At 42.8% G+C, this 16,494-nt stretch overlaps 1 protein-coding gene across 6 annotated transcripts in view; it reads right to left on the bottom strand.

Annotated features, from left to right (window-relative positions):
- Positions 1 to 12,728: 12,728 nt before the first annotated feature.
- Positions 12,729 to 16,494, bottom strand: part of CAMTA1 (calmodulin binding transcription activator 1) — an 868,926-nt gene continuing 865,160 nt past the window's right edge. For 5 of the 6 annotated variants that reach the window (XM_038747474.1, XM_038747476.1, XM_038747477.1 and 2 more), the window contains one exon: positions 12,729 to 16,113. In XM_038747474.1, the coding sequence (XP_038603402.1) occupies positions 16,050 to 16,113 (64 nt within the window). In that variant the 3' untranslated portion in view covers positions 12,729 to 16,049. The remainder of the gene's footprint in view (positions 16,114 to 16,494) is intronic. The other variant, XM_038747478.1, reaches the window with a different exon arrangement.

The following is a 16,494-nucleotide window of genomic DNA, read 5'->3' as shown; positions in this document are numbered from 1 at the left end:
AGCGCTTACTATGTGCAAAGTACCATTCTAAGCTCTGGGGAGGTTACAAGGTGATCGGGTTGTCCCACGGGGGGGCTCTCAGTATTAATCCCCATTTTACAGATGAGGTAACTGAGGCACAGAGAAGTGAAGTGAGTTGCCCAAAGTCACCCAGCTGACAATTGGCGGAGCTGGGATTCGAACCCATGACCTCTGAGTTCAAAGCCCGTGGTCTTTCCACTGAGCCACGCTACTTCTTGATGAGATTGTCCCCCGTGGGGCCCACAGTCTTCATCCCCATTTTCCAGATGAGGTAACTGAGGCCCAGAGGAAGTGGAGTAACTTCATTCATTCTGTCAATCGTATTTATTAAGCGCTTACTGTGTGCAGAGCACTTGGCTAAGCACTTGGGAAGTACAAATTGGCAACATATAGAGATAGTCCCTACCCCACAACAGGCTCCCAATAGCGTGGCTCAGTGGAAAGAGCTTTGGAGTGAAAGGTCATGGGTTCAAATCCCGGCTCCTCCAATTGTCAGCTGTGTGACTTCGGGCAAGTCACTTCACTTCTCTGAGCCTCAGTGACCTCATCTCGAAAATGGGGATGAAGACTATGGACTGTGGAAGGAGCATGGCTCAGTGGAAAGAGCACGGGCTTTGAAGTCAGAGGTCATGGGTCATTCCTCTGGGCCTCAGTTACCTCATCTGTAAAATGGGGATTAAGACTATGAGCCCCCTGTGGGACAACCTGATCACCCTGTAACCTCCCCAGTGCTTAGAATAGTGCTTTGCATATAGTAAGCACTTAATAAATGCCATAAAAATAATAATAATTATTATTATTATTACAAGGTGATCAGGTTGTCCCACATGGGGCCCAGTCTTCATCCCCATTTACCAGATGAGGTAATTGAGGCCCAGAGAAGTTGACTTCATTCAATCATTCATTCAGTCGTAATTATTGAGAGCTTACTGTGTGCAGAGCACTGTACTAAGCGCTTGGGAAGTACAAATTGGCAACATATAGAGGCAGTCCCTATCCAACAATGGGCTCACAGTCTAGAAGGGGGAAAGCCCAAAGTCACACAGATGACAAGTGGGAGAGCTGGGATTAGAACCCATGACCTCTCCTCTCCCCCTCGTCCCCCTCTCCATCCCCCCCATCTTACCTCCTTCCCTTCCCCACAGCACCTGTATATATGTATATATGTTTGTACATATTTATTACTCTATTTATTTATTCATTTATTTATTTTACTTGTACATAGCTCTTCTATTTATTTGATTTTGTTAGTACGTTTGGTTTTGTTCTCCGTCTCCCCCTTTTAGACTGTGAGCCCACTGGTGGGTAGGGACTGTCTCTATATGTTGCCAATTTGTACTTCCCAAGCGCTTAGTACAGTGCTCTGCACATAGTAAGCGCTCAATAAATACGATTGATGATGATGATGATGATGATGATGACCTCTGACTCCCAAGCCCGGACTTTTTCCCCTCAGCCACACTGCCGGGTTGGCCCACCTTCCGAGGCTGAGGGTGGCGGGACGGGTTCCATGGTTTTTTAGCAGCCAGGGCAAAGTTGGTGTCCAGGCCACGTAGCCATTGGACACTTTTATTTCATTAGAGAAGCGGCGTGGCATAGCGGAAAGAGCCCGGGCTTGGGAGTCAGAGGACATGGGTTCCAATTCCGGCTCAGCCGCGCGTCTGCCGTGTAATCTTGGGCAAGCCACTTCAACTTCTCTGTACCTTACCTCATCTGTAAAATGAGAATTGACTTTGAGCCCAACATGGGACAACCTGATTACCTTGTATCTACCCCAGAGCTCAGAACAGTACTCGGCACTTAACAAATACCATAATTATTATTTTCCAGCTCCCCAAAGTCGCCCTTTACTACATTAGTGCAGGGGTTACTAGTAATAATAATAATAATTGTGGTATTTGTTAAGCGCTTACTATGTGCCGGGCATTGCTCTGAGTGCTGGGGTGGATACAAGCAAGTCAGATTGGACACAGTCCCTGTCCCACGTGGGGCTCACAATCCCAACCCCCATTTTACAGGGGAGGGAACTGAGGCTCAGAGAAGTCAAGTGACTTGCCCAAGGTCACATAGCAGACAAGTAGTGGAGCTGGGATTAGAACCCATGACCTTCTGACTCCCAAGCCCGTGCTCTATCCACTATGCATGCTGCTTCTCATTAGTCATCATCATCATCATCAATTGTATTTATTGAGCGCTTACTATGTGCAGAGCACTGTACTAAGCGCTTGGGAAGTACAAATTGGCAACATATAGAGACAGTCCCTACCCAACATTGGGCTCACCGTCTAAAAGGGGGAGACAGAGAACAAAACCAAACATACTAACAAAATAAAATAAATAGAATAGATATGTACAGGTAAAATAAATAAATAAATAGAGTAATAATTCATTATTAGTCATTATTTTATTATTCATTATTAATTCATTATTATCATTAATTCATTACTAATTCATTATTAGTCATTATTAGTCATTATTAGTCATTATTCATTTATTAAATAATATTTATTGAGTTCTTACTGTGGGCAAAGAACTGTCCTAAGCGCTTGAGAGGGTACAATATAGCAGCAAACAGACATATTCCTGCCCACAGTGAGCTCACAGTCTAGAGGGGGAGACATACATTGATATAATTTAATATATTTAATATTTAATATATTAACTATTTAATATAATTTAATATACATGTGTGCTATGGGTGGGGGAGGGAGGATGGACAAAGGAGCAAGTCAGAGCGGCGCAGAAGGAAGTGGGAGAAGAGGAGAGCTTAGGTAGGGAAGGCTCCTTGGAGGAGATGTGCCTTCAAATAAGGCTTTGAAGTGGGGGAGAGCAATTATCATCATTAATCGTATTTATTGAGCGCTTACTGTGTGCAGAGCACTGCACTAAGCGCTTGGGAAGTACAAATTGGCAACATATAGAGACAGTCCCTACCCGAGGGAGGGCCTTGCAGGACTGAGGTGGGATGTGGGCCAGAGGTAGGCGGCGAGATAGACAAGATGGAGGTACAGTGAGAAGGTTAATATTAGAGGAACCAACTGTGCAGGCTGGGTTGTTGTAGGATTATAGGAAGTCGGTAGTAAGGTTATGCCATCTGTCTGCCAGAGTCAGGGGCTATGCCATCAGTCGGACAGGTTTCTGACCAAAGAATCAGTCAATGGTATTTAATAATAATAATAATGGCATTTATTAAGTGCTTACTATGTGCAAAGCGCTGTTCTAAGCGCTGGGGAGGTTACCAGGTGATCGGGTTGTTCCCCCCCGGGTGGGGGGTGGCGCTCACAGTCTTCATCCCCATTTTACAGGTAAGGTAACTGAGGCACAGAGAATCAATCAATCAATCAATCATATTTATTGAGCGCTTACTGTGTGCAGAGTACTAGACTAAGCGCTTGGGAAGTACAAGTTGGCAATGTATAGAGACAGTCCCTACCCAACAGTGGGCTCACAGTCTAAAAGGGGGAGACGGGGAACAAAACCAAACAAAATAACAAAATAAAATAAATAGAATAGATATGTACAAGCAAAATAAATAAATAAATAAATAGAGTAATAAATATGTACAAACATATATACATATATACAGGTGCTGTGGGGAAGGGAAGGAGGTAAGATGGGGGGGATGGAGAGGGGGACGAGGGGGAGAGGAAGGAAGGGGCTCAGTGTGGGAAGGCCTCCTGGAGGAGGTGAGCTCTCAGTAGGGCCTTGAAGGGAGGAAGAGAGCGAGCTTGGCGGATGGGCGGAGGAAGGGCATTCCAGGCCCGGGGGATGACGTGGGCCGGGGGTCGATGGCAGGACAAGCGAGAACGAGGTACGGTGAGGAAGTGAAGTGACTTGCCCAAAGTCACACCGCTGGCAATTGGCGGAGCCGGGGTTTGAACCCATGACCTCTGACTCCAAAGCCTGTGCTCTTTCCACTGAGCCACGCTGCTTCTCTTAAGCATTTGAGGGCACTTACTGTGTATAGAGGACTGGGCTAAGCACTTGGAAGAGTACAGTACAACAGAGTCTGTGTCATGTTCCCTGCCCACAGTAAGATGCTAAATAAATAAACCCCTGGGAGGCTCATCATGAAGGTAGCAGGCTATCCTGAGTAGCAAAGCGTGCAGCAGAGTCCACGCACCAGCGTGGCTCAGTGAAAAGAGCCTGGGCTTTGGAGTCAGAGGTCATGGGTTCAAATCCCGGCTCTGCCAATTGTCAGCTGAGTGACTCTGGGCAAGTTACTTAACTTCTCTGTGCCTCAGTTACCTCTTCTGTAAAACGGGGATTAAGACTGTGAGCCCCACGTGGGACAACCTGATCACCTTGTAACCTCCCCAGTGCTTAGAACATTGCTTTGCACAGAGTAAGTGCTTAATAAATGCCATTATTACTATTATTACCCAGTTAACAGCTGCTGGCCTATGATGCTATATCAATGATACTTATTTAGTACAGAGCACCGTACTAAGCAGCTGGGTGAATACAAAGCCATGGAGTTTTTTCACATGTTCCCTTCCCGTAAGAGCTTATAGCATAGCATTGGTTCTAAGTTGCAGTTGTTTCGACTATAATAGGTTCATTGTGTGCATTCTTTTTTTTTTTTTGAGAAAAATCGTCTGTATATCAGAGTGAATTATGGACTGGAGTGGAGGAGAGGCAGAAGGCAGGTGCAGTACTCAAGATGGGATAGGAGAAGTATTTGGATCAGCATAATAGCTGTTTGGATAGAGAGGAAAAGACAGATTTTAGTGATGTTGTGAAGGTAGAACTGATAGGGCCTACTTAGGCAGAAGTTGCATTAGTGGGAAGCAGCTTGGCTTATTGGAAAGAGCTCAGGCCTGGAAATCAGGGGACCTGGGTTCTTATCCCAATTCTGCCACTTGTCTACAGGGTGACCTTGGACAAGTCACTTAATATCCCTGTGCTTCAGTTTTCTCATCTGTAAAATGGGTTTAGATCCTACTCCCTCCTATTTAGACTGAGAGCCTCATGTGGAACCTGATTATCTTGTATCTACTTTTCTTTATTTCTTTATGGCATTTGTTAAGTGCTTACTATGCTCCAGGCACTGTATTAAGCTTCCAGTTGGACACACCCCACGTCCCACGTGGGGCTCACAGCCTCAATCTCCATTTTACAGAGGAGATAACAGGTACAGAGAAGTGAAGTGACTTGCCCAACGTCACACAGCAGGTAGATAAGAGACCTGGGATTAGAACCCAGGTTCACTAACTCCCAAGCTATCCACTAGACTATGCTGCTTCTATACCCCAGTACAGAGTTTGGCGCATAGTAAGCACTTAAATACCATTATTATTGTTATAATTAAGTAAACACTTGTTAGGCCTCAGGATAAGACCTTGTGAGGGAGGTTGATTTATAAATGTCCCCCTTCCCCCAACAACTAGGTCGCTAAGAACAGTGCTTGGCACATAGTAAGCGCTTAACAAATGCCATTATTATTATTATTATTATCTGTGAGCAACATCAATCAATCAAAGGTATTTGAGCATTTACTGTGTATAGAGCACTGAACTAAGCACTTGTGAGAGTACCATACAACAAAGACATGTTCCCTGCCCACAACAAGTGATTTTCAAAATCCTGACAAGGGTGAAGGGGACTGTTTAAATCCCTGGAGGATAAAGATCTTTCAACCTTTGTCATGGATCAAGTTTCTTGTTTATTCACTTAGTTGCTTTAATGTTTTTACCACAGGTAATCAGGCTTCGGTTACTAAGAGCTTGGGAGAATACAATAGAGTAAATCAATGCTATTTACTCAGCACTTACTATACTAATAATGACATTTGTTAATCACCTACTATGTGCAGAGCAGAAGCAGCGTGGCTCAGTGGAAAGAGCACGGGCTTTGGAGTCAGAGGTCATGGGTTCAAATCCCAGCTCCATCAGCTGTCAGCTATGTGACTTTGGGCAAATCACTTAACTTCTCTGGGCCTCAGTTCCCTCATCTGTAAAATGGGGATTAAAACTGTGAGCCCCCTGTGAGACAACCTGATAATAATAATAATGATGGCATTTATTAAGCGCTTACTATGTGCAAAGCACCGTTCTAAGCGCTGGGGAGGATACAAGGTGATCAGGTTGTCCCATGGGGGGCTCACAGTCTTCACCCCCATTTTACAGATGAGGGAACTGAGGCCCGGAGAAGTTAAGTGACTTGCCCACAATCACACGGCTGACAAGTGGTACAGCCAGGATTTGAACCCACAACCTCTGACTCCAAAGCCCGGGCTCTTTCCACTGAGCCACGCTGCTTCTCCTCTTCTTCTCCTCTTCTCTCCTCTTTTCTGATCACCTTGTTGTAACCTTCCCAGCGCTTAGAACTGTGCCTTGCACATAGTAAGTGCTTAACAAATACCATTATTTGTAGTAGTAGTAGTAAGTGCTTGGGAGAGTACAATATACAACAGAACTATTATTAACAGATACATTTCCTGACCAAAAGGAGCTTCCAGTCTAAAACCACTGCATACTTCCCCGACTGTTTGCCTTTTAGACCCTGTTAACTGGTAGAACCCTTTCTTTGAACAGATAGGGGAGCTGAGGCTAACTGGAGTGTGAGAGGGGAAGTTTAATAATCGGGTTTCACCGTGTTCAGAATCTGAGAGCTGCTGGTAAGCGGTTTCTGTATCCATTCTTGGACTGCGATACCCTGGAGGGACAGGGACCGAGTCCAAGCTGATGCTTCCTATCTGCTGCAGCAGCTTTGGAACATAGAAAGTGTTTAATTATTAATTAGAGGGGCCTGCGGGTCATTTCCATTAGTAGGTTTTCTCTGAAGGTTAGGAAGGTATTCTCAAAGACCCAGAGGAGGCCTCTCAGGGAATCTGAACTGGTTCAGATTCAACCAAATGTGAGAACAGGGCCAACTTTTCTTTCGAAGGCTAAAAGCTGGGTTAGCTTTCTTTCGAAGGCTAAAAGCTGAGTTATTGCAACCGACAGTGGGCTGGGCCTTCACGTTTAATAATAATAATAACGTTGGCATTTGTTATGCGCTTACTATGTGCAAAGCACTGTTCTAAGCGCTGGGGGGCGGGTACAAAGTGATCAGGTTGTCCCACGTGGGGCTCACAGTCTTAATCCCCGTTTTACAGATGAGGTAACTGAGGCTCAGAGAAGTTAAGTGACTTGCCCAAGGTCACACAGCAGGCATGTGGCGGAGCCGGGATTCGAACCCATGACCTCTGGCTCCAAAGCCCGGGCTCTTTCCACTGAGCCACGCTGCTTCTCCAAGGGGAACCACAAAGCCTTAACCCTGCCCTGGGTGTACCCCCTATGTTACCCCCTACCCCACAACACCTGATAGCAAGCAAACCCTACATTGCAACTTTGAACTCAGATTACCACGGACCCATTTAGAAAATTGCTGTACGTTTAAGCCATCCATGCTATAGCCTCAAGTGGTTTTAAAATTGGCCCATTCTATTATCCAAAGTCTTCTGCTTCCCCATGCACTACACTTGCATTTCTAAAATGTCACAGTGGAATTGGAGATATAAATTCTCTTAGAAAACAAACGACTAAGACACTGAACAATCAATATTCCAGAATATAACTTTGAGCTTTCAGCTGGAGCTCCTGGAGCCAATCTAAAGATTTAGTTAGAGTCTGGGGCCTCTATTCCAAACATCTGAAATCTAGGAAAGCTTTATGGGTTATTTTAAAATGGTTTTTAAGTCCCTGGTGTGTGCCAGGCACTGTACAAAGCACCAGGGTAGATAGAAGCTAATCAGATTGGACATAGTCCATGAACCATGTGGGCCTCAGTCTTTATCTCCATTTTACAGATGAGGGAACTTAAGTGACTTCCCAAGATCACACGGCGGGCAAGTGATGGAGCCGGAATTAGAATCCAGGTCCTCTTACTCCCAGGCCCGTGCCCTTTCCACCAGGCCACACTGCTCCTCATAACAAGGAGGGTCACGTTTCCTCCTTGTGGCTCCCTTAAGAGGTGAGGAAAATTCTGATATCTCTGCCCTCTCACCCACCCAGCTTCTGTACTTCTCCATCTTTATTGACTCCCATGCCCATTGACTCCGCTGGCCATCTCAGACTTTTAAATCTCTCCTAAAACCCCCTCCTCCCATGCCCTTCACCTCTAGCCCCTAATGACCTAGCCACTTTCTTTCATTCATTCATCCAATTGTATTTATTGAGCACTTACTGTGTACAGAATAGTGGACTAAGCACTTGGGAAGTACAAATCAGCAACATATAGAGGCGGTCCCTACCCAACAACGGGCTCACAGTCTAGAAGGGGGAGACAGACAACAAAACAAAACAAGTAGACAGCGTAAATATCATCAAAATCAATAGAATTATAGCTATGTATGCATCATCAATAAAATAAATAGAGTAATAGATATGTACAAATATACACATGTGCTGTGGGGAGGGGAAGGGGGCAGGGCAGAAGGAGGGAGGGGGCAGTGGAGGTAGGGCAGATAACACTGAAAGCATTAGGCATGGTCTCCTCAAAATTTCCTTTGCTCACCTCAAGTTCCTTCTTCTTCCCATCCTTTCAACTCACCCATCCTTCGCAGCAGAACCTCAGGAAATTACCTGTTTCCTCTCAACTTATATCCCTTCATCTGTGCCTCTAACCTCATCCCTTCCCACTTCATCAAAACATGCCTCTTCCTTTTCCCCCTCCCTCACCACAATCTTCAACCACTCATTTTCCAATGGCTTTTCCCCCCACCTCCTCTAAACACGTTCATATATACCTTATCCTAAAAAAAACCCGTTCCTTGACTCCCCATGTCTCCCTCCAGTTATAGCCCCATCTCCCTCATCATTATCATCACAATTAGTATTTATTGAATGCTTACTGGGTGCAGAGTACTAAGTGCTTGGGAGAGTATAAGGCAACAGAGTTAGTAGATATATTCCCTGCCCACAGTGAGCTTACAGTCTAGAGGGGGAGACAGACATTAATAAAAATTGAATAATTTATAATATACACCTCCTACTGTTCCTCTCCAAACTCTCTGAGCAAGTACACTGGCTGCCTCCACTCCCTCTCTTCCAATTCCGCGGTCCCCTGCAATCCAGATTCTCCCCCCACACACTCTTCATATCGCGGAAATGGCCCTTTCACATCATGGAAATGGCACAGAGGAGTTGAGTGGCTTGCCCTAAGGTCACATAACAGACAAGTGGCAGAGCCGGGATTAGAACCTATGTCTTCCGACTTCCAAACCCTTGCTCTTTTGACTGAACCACTTTGCTTCTCTGTCATTCTTCTCTGACATTCAACCTGTCACTAAATACTGTTGGTTCTTCCCTCACAAGATCTCCAGAATTCACCCTTGCCTCTCCATCCAACTGCTATCGTGCTGATCTTAACATTTACATCCCATTTTAACTACTGCATTGGCCTTCTCACTGACCTGCCTGCCTCCTGTCTTTCAATGGAGAGCCCCATCGTCTGGCCGCAACACTTCTTCATTGAGGTACTGAATTTTTTCAAAGTGAGAATAGCAGATCTGAGTTGCGAGAGAGGACCTCTGGAATAGAAAGATCTGGCTTTTAATTCCCTTCCTCAGCAACCTGCCATAAATCCAAGCTAAGCATTTTCAATCAATCATATTTAATCATTCATTCAATTGTATTTATTGAGCACTTACTATGTACTGAGTTTTTTCAAAGTGAGAATAGCAGATCTGAGTTGCAAGAGAGGACCTCTGGAATAGAAAGATCTGGCTTTTAATTCCTTTCCTCAGCAACCTGTTATAAATCCAAGCTAAGCATTTTCAGTCAATCATATTTATTCATTCATTCAATTGTATTTATTGAGCACTTACTATGTGCAGACCACGGTACTAAGCGCTTGGGAGGGTTCAGTACACGTGAACTAGAGGGGCAGCCTGTAACTGCCATCCCACAGATAATCCTGGGAATTACAGGCTGGTGTATTTGTACTCTCCCAAGTGCTTAGAACAGTGCTCAGAAGAACCCGAGTTCTAATCTCGCTCCGCCACTTGTCTGCTGTGTGACCTTGGGGAAGTCACTTTACTTCCTCTGTGCCTCATTTACCTCATCTGTAAAATGGGAATTAAGACTGAGAGCCCAACGTGGGACAGGGACTACGTCCAACCCACTTTGCTTGTTATCTACCCCAGCACTTTGTACAGTGCCTGGCACATAGTAAGCACTTAAATATTGTGATTATTGTTATTATTATTATTATTGGTGCTCTGCATTCAGTAAGCGCTCGGTAAATAGGATTGATTAATTGGTGAGTCTCATTGCACACCTAGCACATAGAAATCAAGTTTGGGCCCGGGGAATTCTTAGATTCATACATACTCTGACTGGTGCTTCTCTAGGGGGAATTCAATCCTAATTTATCTTCTAGGGTTCTTTGATATGGGGGGATGGAGGAAGGGACATGCAGATCTTGGAGAAACAGTGAGTACTGTTTATATTTTTAAGAACCTTTTTTTTTTTTTTAAATCAGGTTCCAAACCTGAGACTTTTTTTAAGGGGTGAATAATCTTGGGACTGGAGGGAATGTTTTGTCATGAGTTGAATACTATCTTGGAGAGGAAGTAAAGCTTAGTGGTAAACAGCCAGTTCTTAGGATGGGAGTGTAAATAGGGTCTCCCAGTTGTAACTTTGTTTTACTGATCGGTTTTGTTTAATGTTTTCATAAATCAACTAGAAGAGGGAGTGTACCCAGATATAGTCCAAGTTGACATGAAATTCTAAATTCTCTGGGCAGTGCAATGTGGTACGGCAGGGCAGAAATTAGGAAGAGCTCAGAAAGCTGAGTGTGTAGTTAGAAGAGTGCCAGAAGGGTTTCATTGGGAGGAACGGCAGTAATACACTGGGGGAACATGATCATGAACATGATCATTACATGATCACAGGATAAGAGCTATCCTTTCAGAATTCAAGAAAGAGATGGTAGTAGTAATAATAATAATAATGATTGTGGTATTTAAGTTCTTACTATCTTCCAAGGACTGTACTAACTAGCACTGGGGTAGATAGGGAAGCAGCATGGCCTAGTGGATAGAGGATGGGCTTGGGAGTCAGGAGGACATGGGTTCTAATCCCAGCTCTGCCACTCGCCTGCTGTGTGACCTTGGGCAAGTGATTAACTTCTCTGGGCCTCAATTTCCTCATCTGTAAAATGGGGACTAAGCCTGGGAGTCCCATATGCGACAGAGACTGTCCAACCTGATTAGCTTGTATCTACCCCAGCACTTGGTACAATGCCTGGCACATAGTAAATGCTTAACATATACTGTAAAAAAAATACAAGATCATCAGGTCCCACCTTGTTTCTCCGCAGGCCCAGTGCCACTGGTGTGTCTTTGTCTGTGCACTTGGATCTCTACCCTTTGGGCGTTTGGTATTCGCCCCACAGCACTTGTGTATGTTTCCTGAATTATTTATATTGACATCTGTCTCCACCTCTAGACTACATTCTTGTTGTGGGCAGGGAACGTGTCTGCCAGCCCTGTTGTACTGTGCTATCCCAAGCTCTCAGTACCCTGCTCTGCACAGAGTAAGCACCCAATAAATGCCATTGATTGACTGACTGTTGGAGGCAGAGCACAGTGCTGAAGTGAATTGTTCTGAGGCAATACGTACATTTTTTGAGACACTAATCTGCATCTCCAGACTGAAAGCTCCTTGTGCCACCTTTGTGTTGTTTTCTCAGAGTAATTGTATTCATTGAGCACTTAATACAGTGCTCTGCATACAGTAATTGTTCAATAAATAACCACTGCTTAAAACCAAAATCAGAGACGCCCACTGTCTTCCTTCTGCTGGAAAACTATGGAAACCACCTGGTCTGTTGCGCTTTTTTTCCTCCTGAAGTTCAAATTATCCTCCCAGAGCTCTCAGCCCAAGGCCATTCTCAAGGAGGAGCAGTCATCTTGTAAGGTCTCTGTGGGCAGGGAACAGGTCTACTAACCCTGTTATATTGTACTCTTCCAAGTGCTTAGTACAGTGACCTGCACACAGTAAGCATCGATAAACACCATTTATTGAAGGACCACAATGGTAACTGGCAGGTAGCAGGGCCTCAGATGATTCGCATTCAGATAAAGATGGCAAATTTCTGGACAACAGGTTATAATGTATAAATTGGAAGGCCAAGGGTGTAAAATGTACCCCAAACTGCTCCTAAAGCTCTATCATCCTTAAAAACCTGAATGTAAACTAGCATCCGACAGCTGCTTGAACTTCTAGATTGTGAGCCCGCTGTTGGGTAGGGACCGTCTCTATATGTTGCCAACTTGTATTTCCCAAGCACTTAGTACAGTGCTCTGCACATAATAAGTGCTCAATAAATACGATTGAATGAATGAATGAAGTATTTGGTGGATTAACACAACCTCCTGGGAAGCATTCAGGTAGGTAGCATAGATCAATCAATCAGTTGTATTTACTGAGTGCTTATTGGGTGCAGAACACTGTACTAAGGGCTTGGGAGAGGACCATATAGCAGAGTTGGTAGACACCTTCCCTGCCCACGATGAGCTTACAGTCTAGAGGGGAATCATGGGCTTAATGAGCTGGGTGTGGACTTGGCATACCTTTTTTTCTTTATCAATGCAAACGCATTGTTTTGAGCCAAATCAGAAGAAATTCTGCAAGGCTATTTCCGATTTTACCTCGGATCGAACTGGCAAAGTTCATTTGGGCAGAGGGGATTTTAAAAAAGCACACACACCCTTAGTATGGGGAAATTTTCTTCATTTTTAATTTACAGCAGAAAGAATATAAAGCATTCAGAAAACATTTTCCATATTTTAAGGGCAATTCAAAACATTTTGCATGGTTCCAGCAGCTGAGTTCTTCAACAGATCCATTGATTCAGTGATGCTTTACATGCACAATTACAAAAATAAAACTTACAAAAAGGAGACATCTAGACTAGTTTTACATGCAAGTCTTGGGGACCCCCCGTTGGGCGCCAACTACTGTGTGGAACTGCCATAAGCGACCGTGCAACCAGAGAGGGGGTTCATGTTATAGTCTTTATTTCGTTCACACAGTACAGCTGATTTCAAATGTGTAACAAGAATAGCAATTCGATTTTCAGGAGACAGAATAAGATTAGCTATTAATTTTATAATGAAATCCTACTCCTGGCACTTGGGAATTCAGATTATCCAAGAAAGCTGCGCTTACTTATCTTCTACTCAAAACTAAGATCCACCACCGAGGAAAGGGCGATCAGAAATGCTTCGTTGCAGTGGAAGTGCGTTTTTAGTTCACTCAGCTGTCGCTGTTAACACTACCGAGGGGGTACGCCGGCAGGCCTCGCGAGGCCTACCTTCTGTCCCTTCCACGAGGACCCACCGAGCTGGAAGAGTAACATTAAATAGTTTTACATCTTATGGAATCTTATAACTTATCCATCTTAATAATGTAGTATGTGAAATTTCTCTTTTTTCCTTTTGTAGAAACGTGAGGGTTAAAACATGTCCACTGAGGTCATTACTCTTGTTTAAAAAGATCAGTTCTTTTCATCATAACAAATGGAATTAAACATGTCTCTTCAGGGTGCTAATACCGACCGTTCTAAAAGAGCTGGCTTTCCCATTCCATTCCCATTTGCGTGTAAATGTTTGAGTGTGTGTGTTTTTGTGTGTCTGTGGTATGTGAGAGCGTGTCCGTGTGTGTGTGTGTTTGTGGCATGTGAGGTCGTGTGCGGCGTGTGAGATTGTATGTGTGCGTAAAATACTTAGAGAAATACTTTTTGAAAGACATTTTGGGACTGCCACCGCTGCAGCACACGGCCCAAACGCTTTTCCAAAAATTGAGTTGTCAGGTCAGTTTACAAACGGACTAGGTGTGGGACTGTCACTGGTGACAGAGCTGATCCAGAGCGAGCGGTAAAGACATAAGACTGTACAGTCATTCAAGGTTGGCAGTGAAAGGAAGGAATTAAAAAACAAGTACAATTATAGAAAAGGCACCAAGAGCACTGACCCCAGTTCTACCACACTTCTTACTCTTTCTTCTATCGACACCAGTTTAAAAGCTTCTGATTTTGTGAATATTTTTAGGCTTCACAACAAGCCTTGCATTTAAACTTCCAGTTGGTGGCCGAAATCAAGTAAGCATAGACCATTTGCCGCATAAACTTTACACCAACTGCTCTTCAGACTCAGCTTGGAAATTTTAAACTGGCATCAGCAAACACACACTTACCCTCCCATAATTTGACATTAGTAGTTCATATTTGAAAACGTTATCTGATTTCTTTGGCTCCTCATTATGTGGAAATAGTAATATACCATGACACCCCTACAAGACCAGTTTGCATCTTTTTCATTTTTAGATTTTTTTTGTTTTTTTTTGTGCAATTTTTATAACATTTTCTGACTTCCAGCAGGAGATATGAAAATGTGAAACGTATTTTTCTACTTTCATACTATTTCTTTTGTCAGTTTATGTTCATTCTAAGGTGTTCTTTATTGGAGTGAGTGGATGGTGTTAAGCTATATACTGGTTTGTTTTCTTATGATTATCTGCTTTGCAAAAGTAACTTAATTTTCTTAAGCAATATTAGCATTCACATTACTTGGCACCATTGGCAAAAAAAGTGAAAAATAAAATAAACTAAACTCCTGGTAGCCAAAATTAAATGTAAACATATCCTTTTTTTTTTTAGTAATGTTACTCTGCCTTTTTTTTCCTAAGTCTAAATACAGTAGCTCTTTTTTTTTGCAGTTTAGTCATGCTTTAGCAAAATGTTCTTCTAAAGAACATTTAAAATAAAGTACTCTTATAGTGAAATAAAGTTTTTGTTTCATTTTACAGACCATAGCCACTAATGCTTTGCTTTTTTCATTTCTTTTTTCTTGAATTCATGCACATATCTCTGTTTTAATATATACAATATGTACAAACAATACATCCACACTTCTCGCTCATTCAGACAAAACTATACAAATAATAATTTTATCTTGCCATGTTATTGACCCTTTGTGAATAAAATATTTAGCAATTAATCAATATAATCCCTTTCAAATATTATTTCTCATTTTCCATTTCTACCTTCTATATATACAGAAACTGCTCAGTTTTGATGAGATAGAGCCAAAAATGGAATTTACTGGCCAGAACGCAGCACCACACTGATCTTTCGGTGGTATAAATGTCCAGGCAATGCTTGTGACCCTCAGAATGACTAGAGTTTCCAAGGTTACTAAAACCCCCCCCCTAAAATAAAAACAAAAACTACATGCTTTATCAATTACTTGACGTAATTCTCATCATGAAAGTAAGGCAAAAAATAAAGTGCTGACCATGATAAAAAGGACATGACAACTGATATACTTGCAGGTTCTAGAAAGAAAAACACTACAAACTTTTTAAAACTCTCCTCTAGCTGCTCCTCATATTTCCCATGCGTTACCCGTTTGCTTCCCACACCCTCCCCTTTGCAAATTTCCGTAAGACATATTAAAAACCTGCAGATTTAAAAAGTTGCATTAAGTGTGCTGTAGAGCGATTAAAGGAAAAAAAAAATGAAGAAAAGAAGAGCAAAGGAAATGAGAACACATGGACCCAATAAAGATTTCTATGATCTAAGCCCTCCACCAAGAATCCCAAAGATTCAGCTTCTTGGAAATGATTGACAGGTGCAGGAATAGCTTTTTTTTGTTGCTTGTGCATTCCCACCTTTTCTTTACTATATTTTTGGTATAATATTTGTACAGTTCCACACGATGTTTGTTTGAATACAGCCCTATATGAGAAGGATAACTGCTTCGTCTGGAGAATGAAGCATCTCACAAATTCCTCCTGGTGTCTTGTTTTCCCATGATCCAACAGAAGATTGAGTTCCAAGATGTCTTGCTGAACAAATTAAAAGTTGTCCATGAAAGTGCAAATGCAATGACCAAACCATTACTGTTAAAATCCTGCAGCTGATCTTCCGAAAACTGCAGTGGGTTTTGTTTTTTTTTGTTTTTTTTTTTTGTTTGTTTTGTTGTTGTTGCATGTCTCTGCTAAAAACAGAAAATGAAAACAGTCTGAAAAGCAATGTCACATTGCTACGGGATGCTGCTGTGTATCTTCAAGTTCCTTGGCCTTTTTCAATTCTTTCACTCTGTAAAAACAAGAGACAATTACATCACTTATGCTTCTGGAGGGGAAAATGTCAAGAGTCACCGCCACGCTCTCTAACTTAAAACACTTAGCAACACCCGGAGGCTTGGATCAACAATTCAAGGTGATCTTTTAAAAATAGTTGGGAAATGTGTGTGTGTGGTGCATCTGAACTGCTGAAAATTGAGAGAGAAAATTACATTCAAAAGGAAGAAATCACTTCTTGCGAACTTTCTGCTTATTTTGAAAATATCTCACTTCACTTAGAGTGCTATTATCCATTCTGGATTGATTCATCTTTAAAGTTCTTCCTTTCAGTATGTAGCTGGATTGTGGGGATTTCACATTCTGGGGTCGCTTTGCAAATTCTTACTCCACTGCT

Source organism: Tachyglossus aculeatus, chromosome 5, assembly GCF_015852505.1.
Source record: "Tachyglossus aculeatus isolate mTacAcu1 chromosome 5, mTacAcu1.pri, whole genome shotgun sequence".
In the NCBI taxonomy this organism is placed as follows: domain Eukaryota; kingdom Metazoa; phylum Chordata; class Mammalia; order Monotremata; family Tachyglossidae; genus Tachyglossus; species Tachyglossus aculeatus.
Note: the sequence above shows the minus strand (reverse complement) of the source record. Positions and strands in the feature narration are given on the sequence as shown.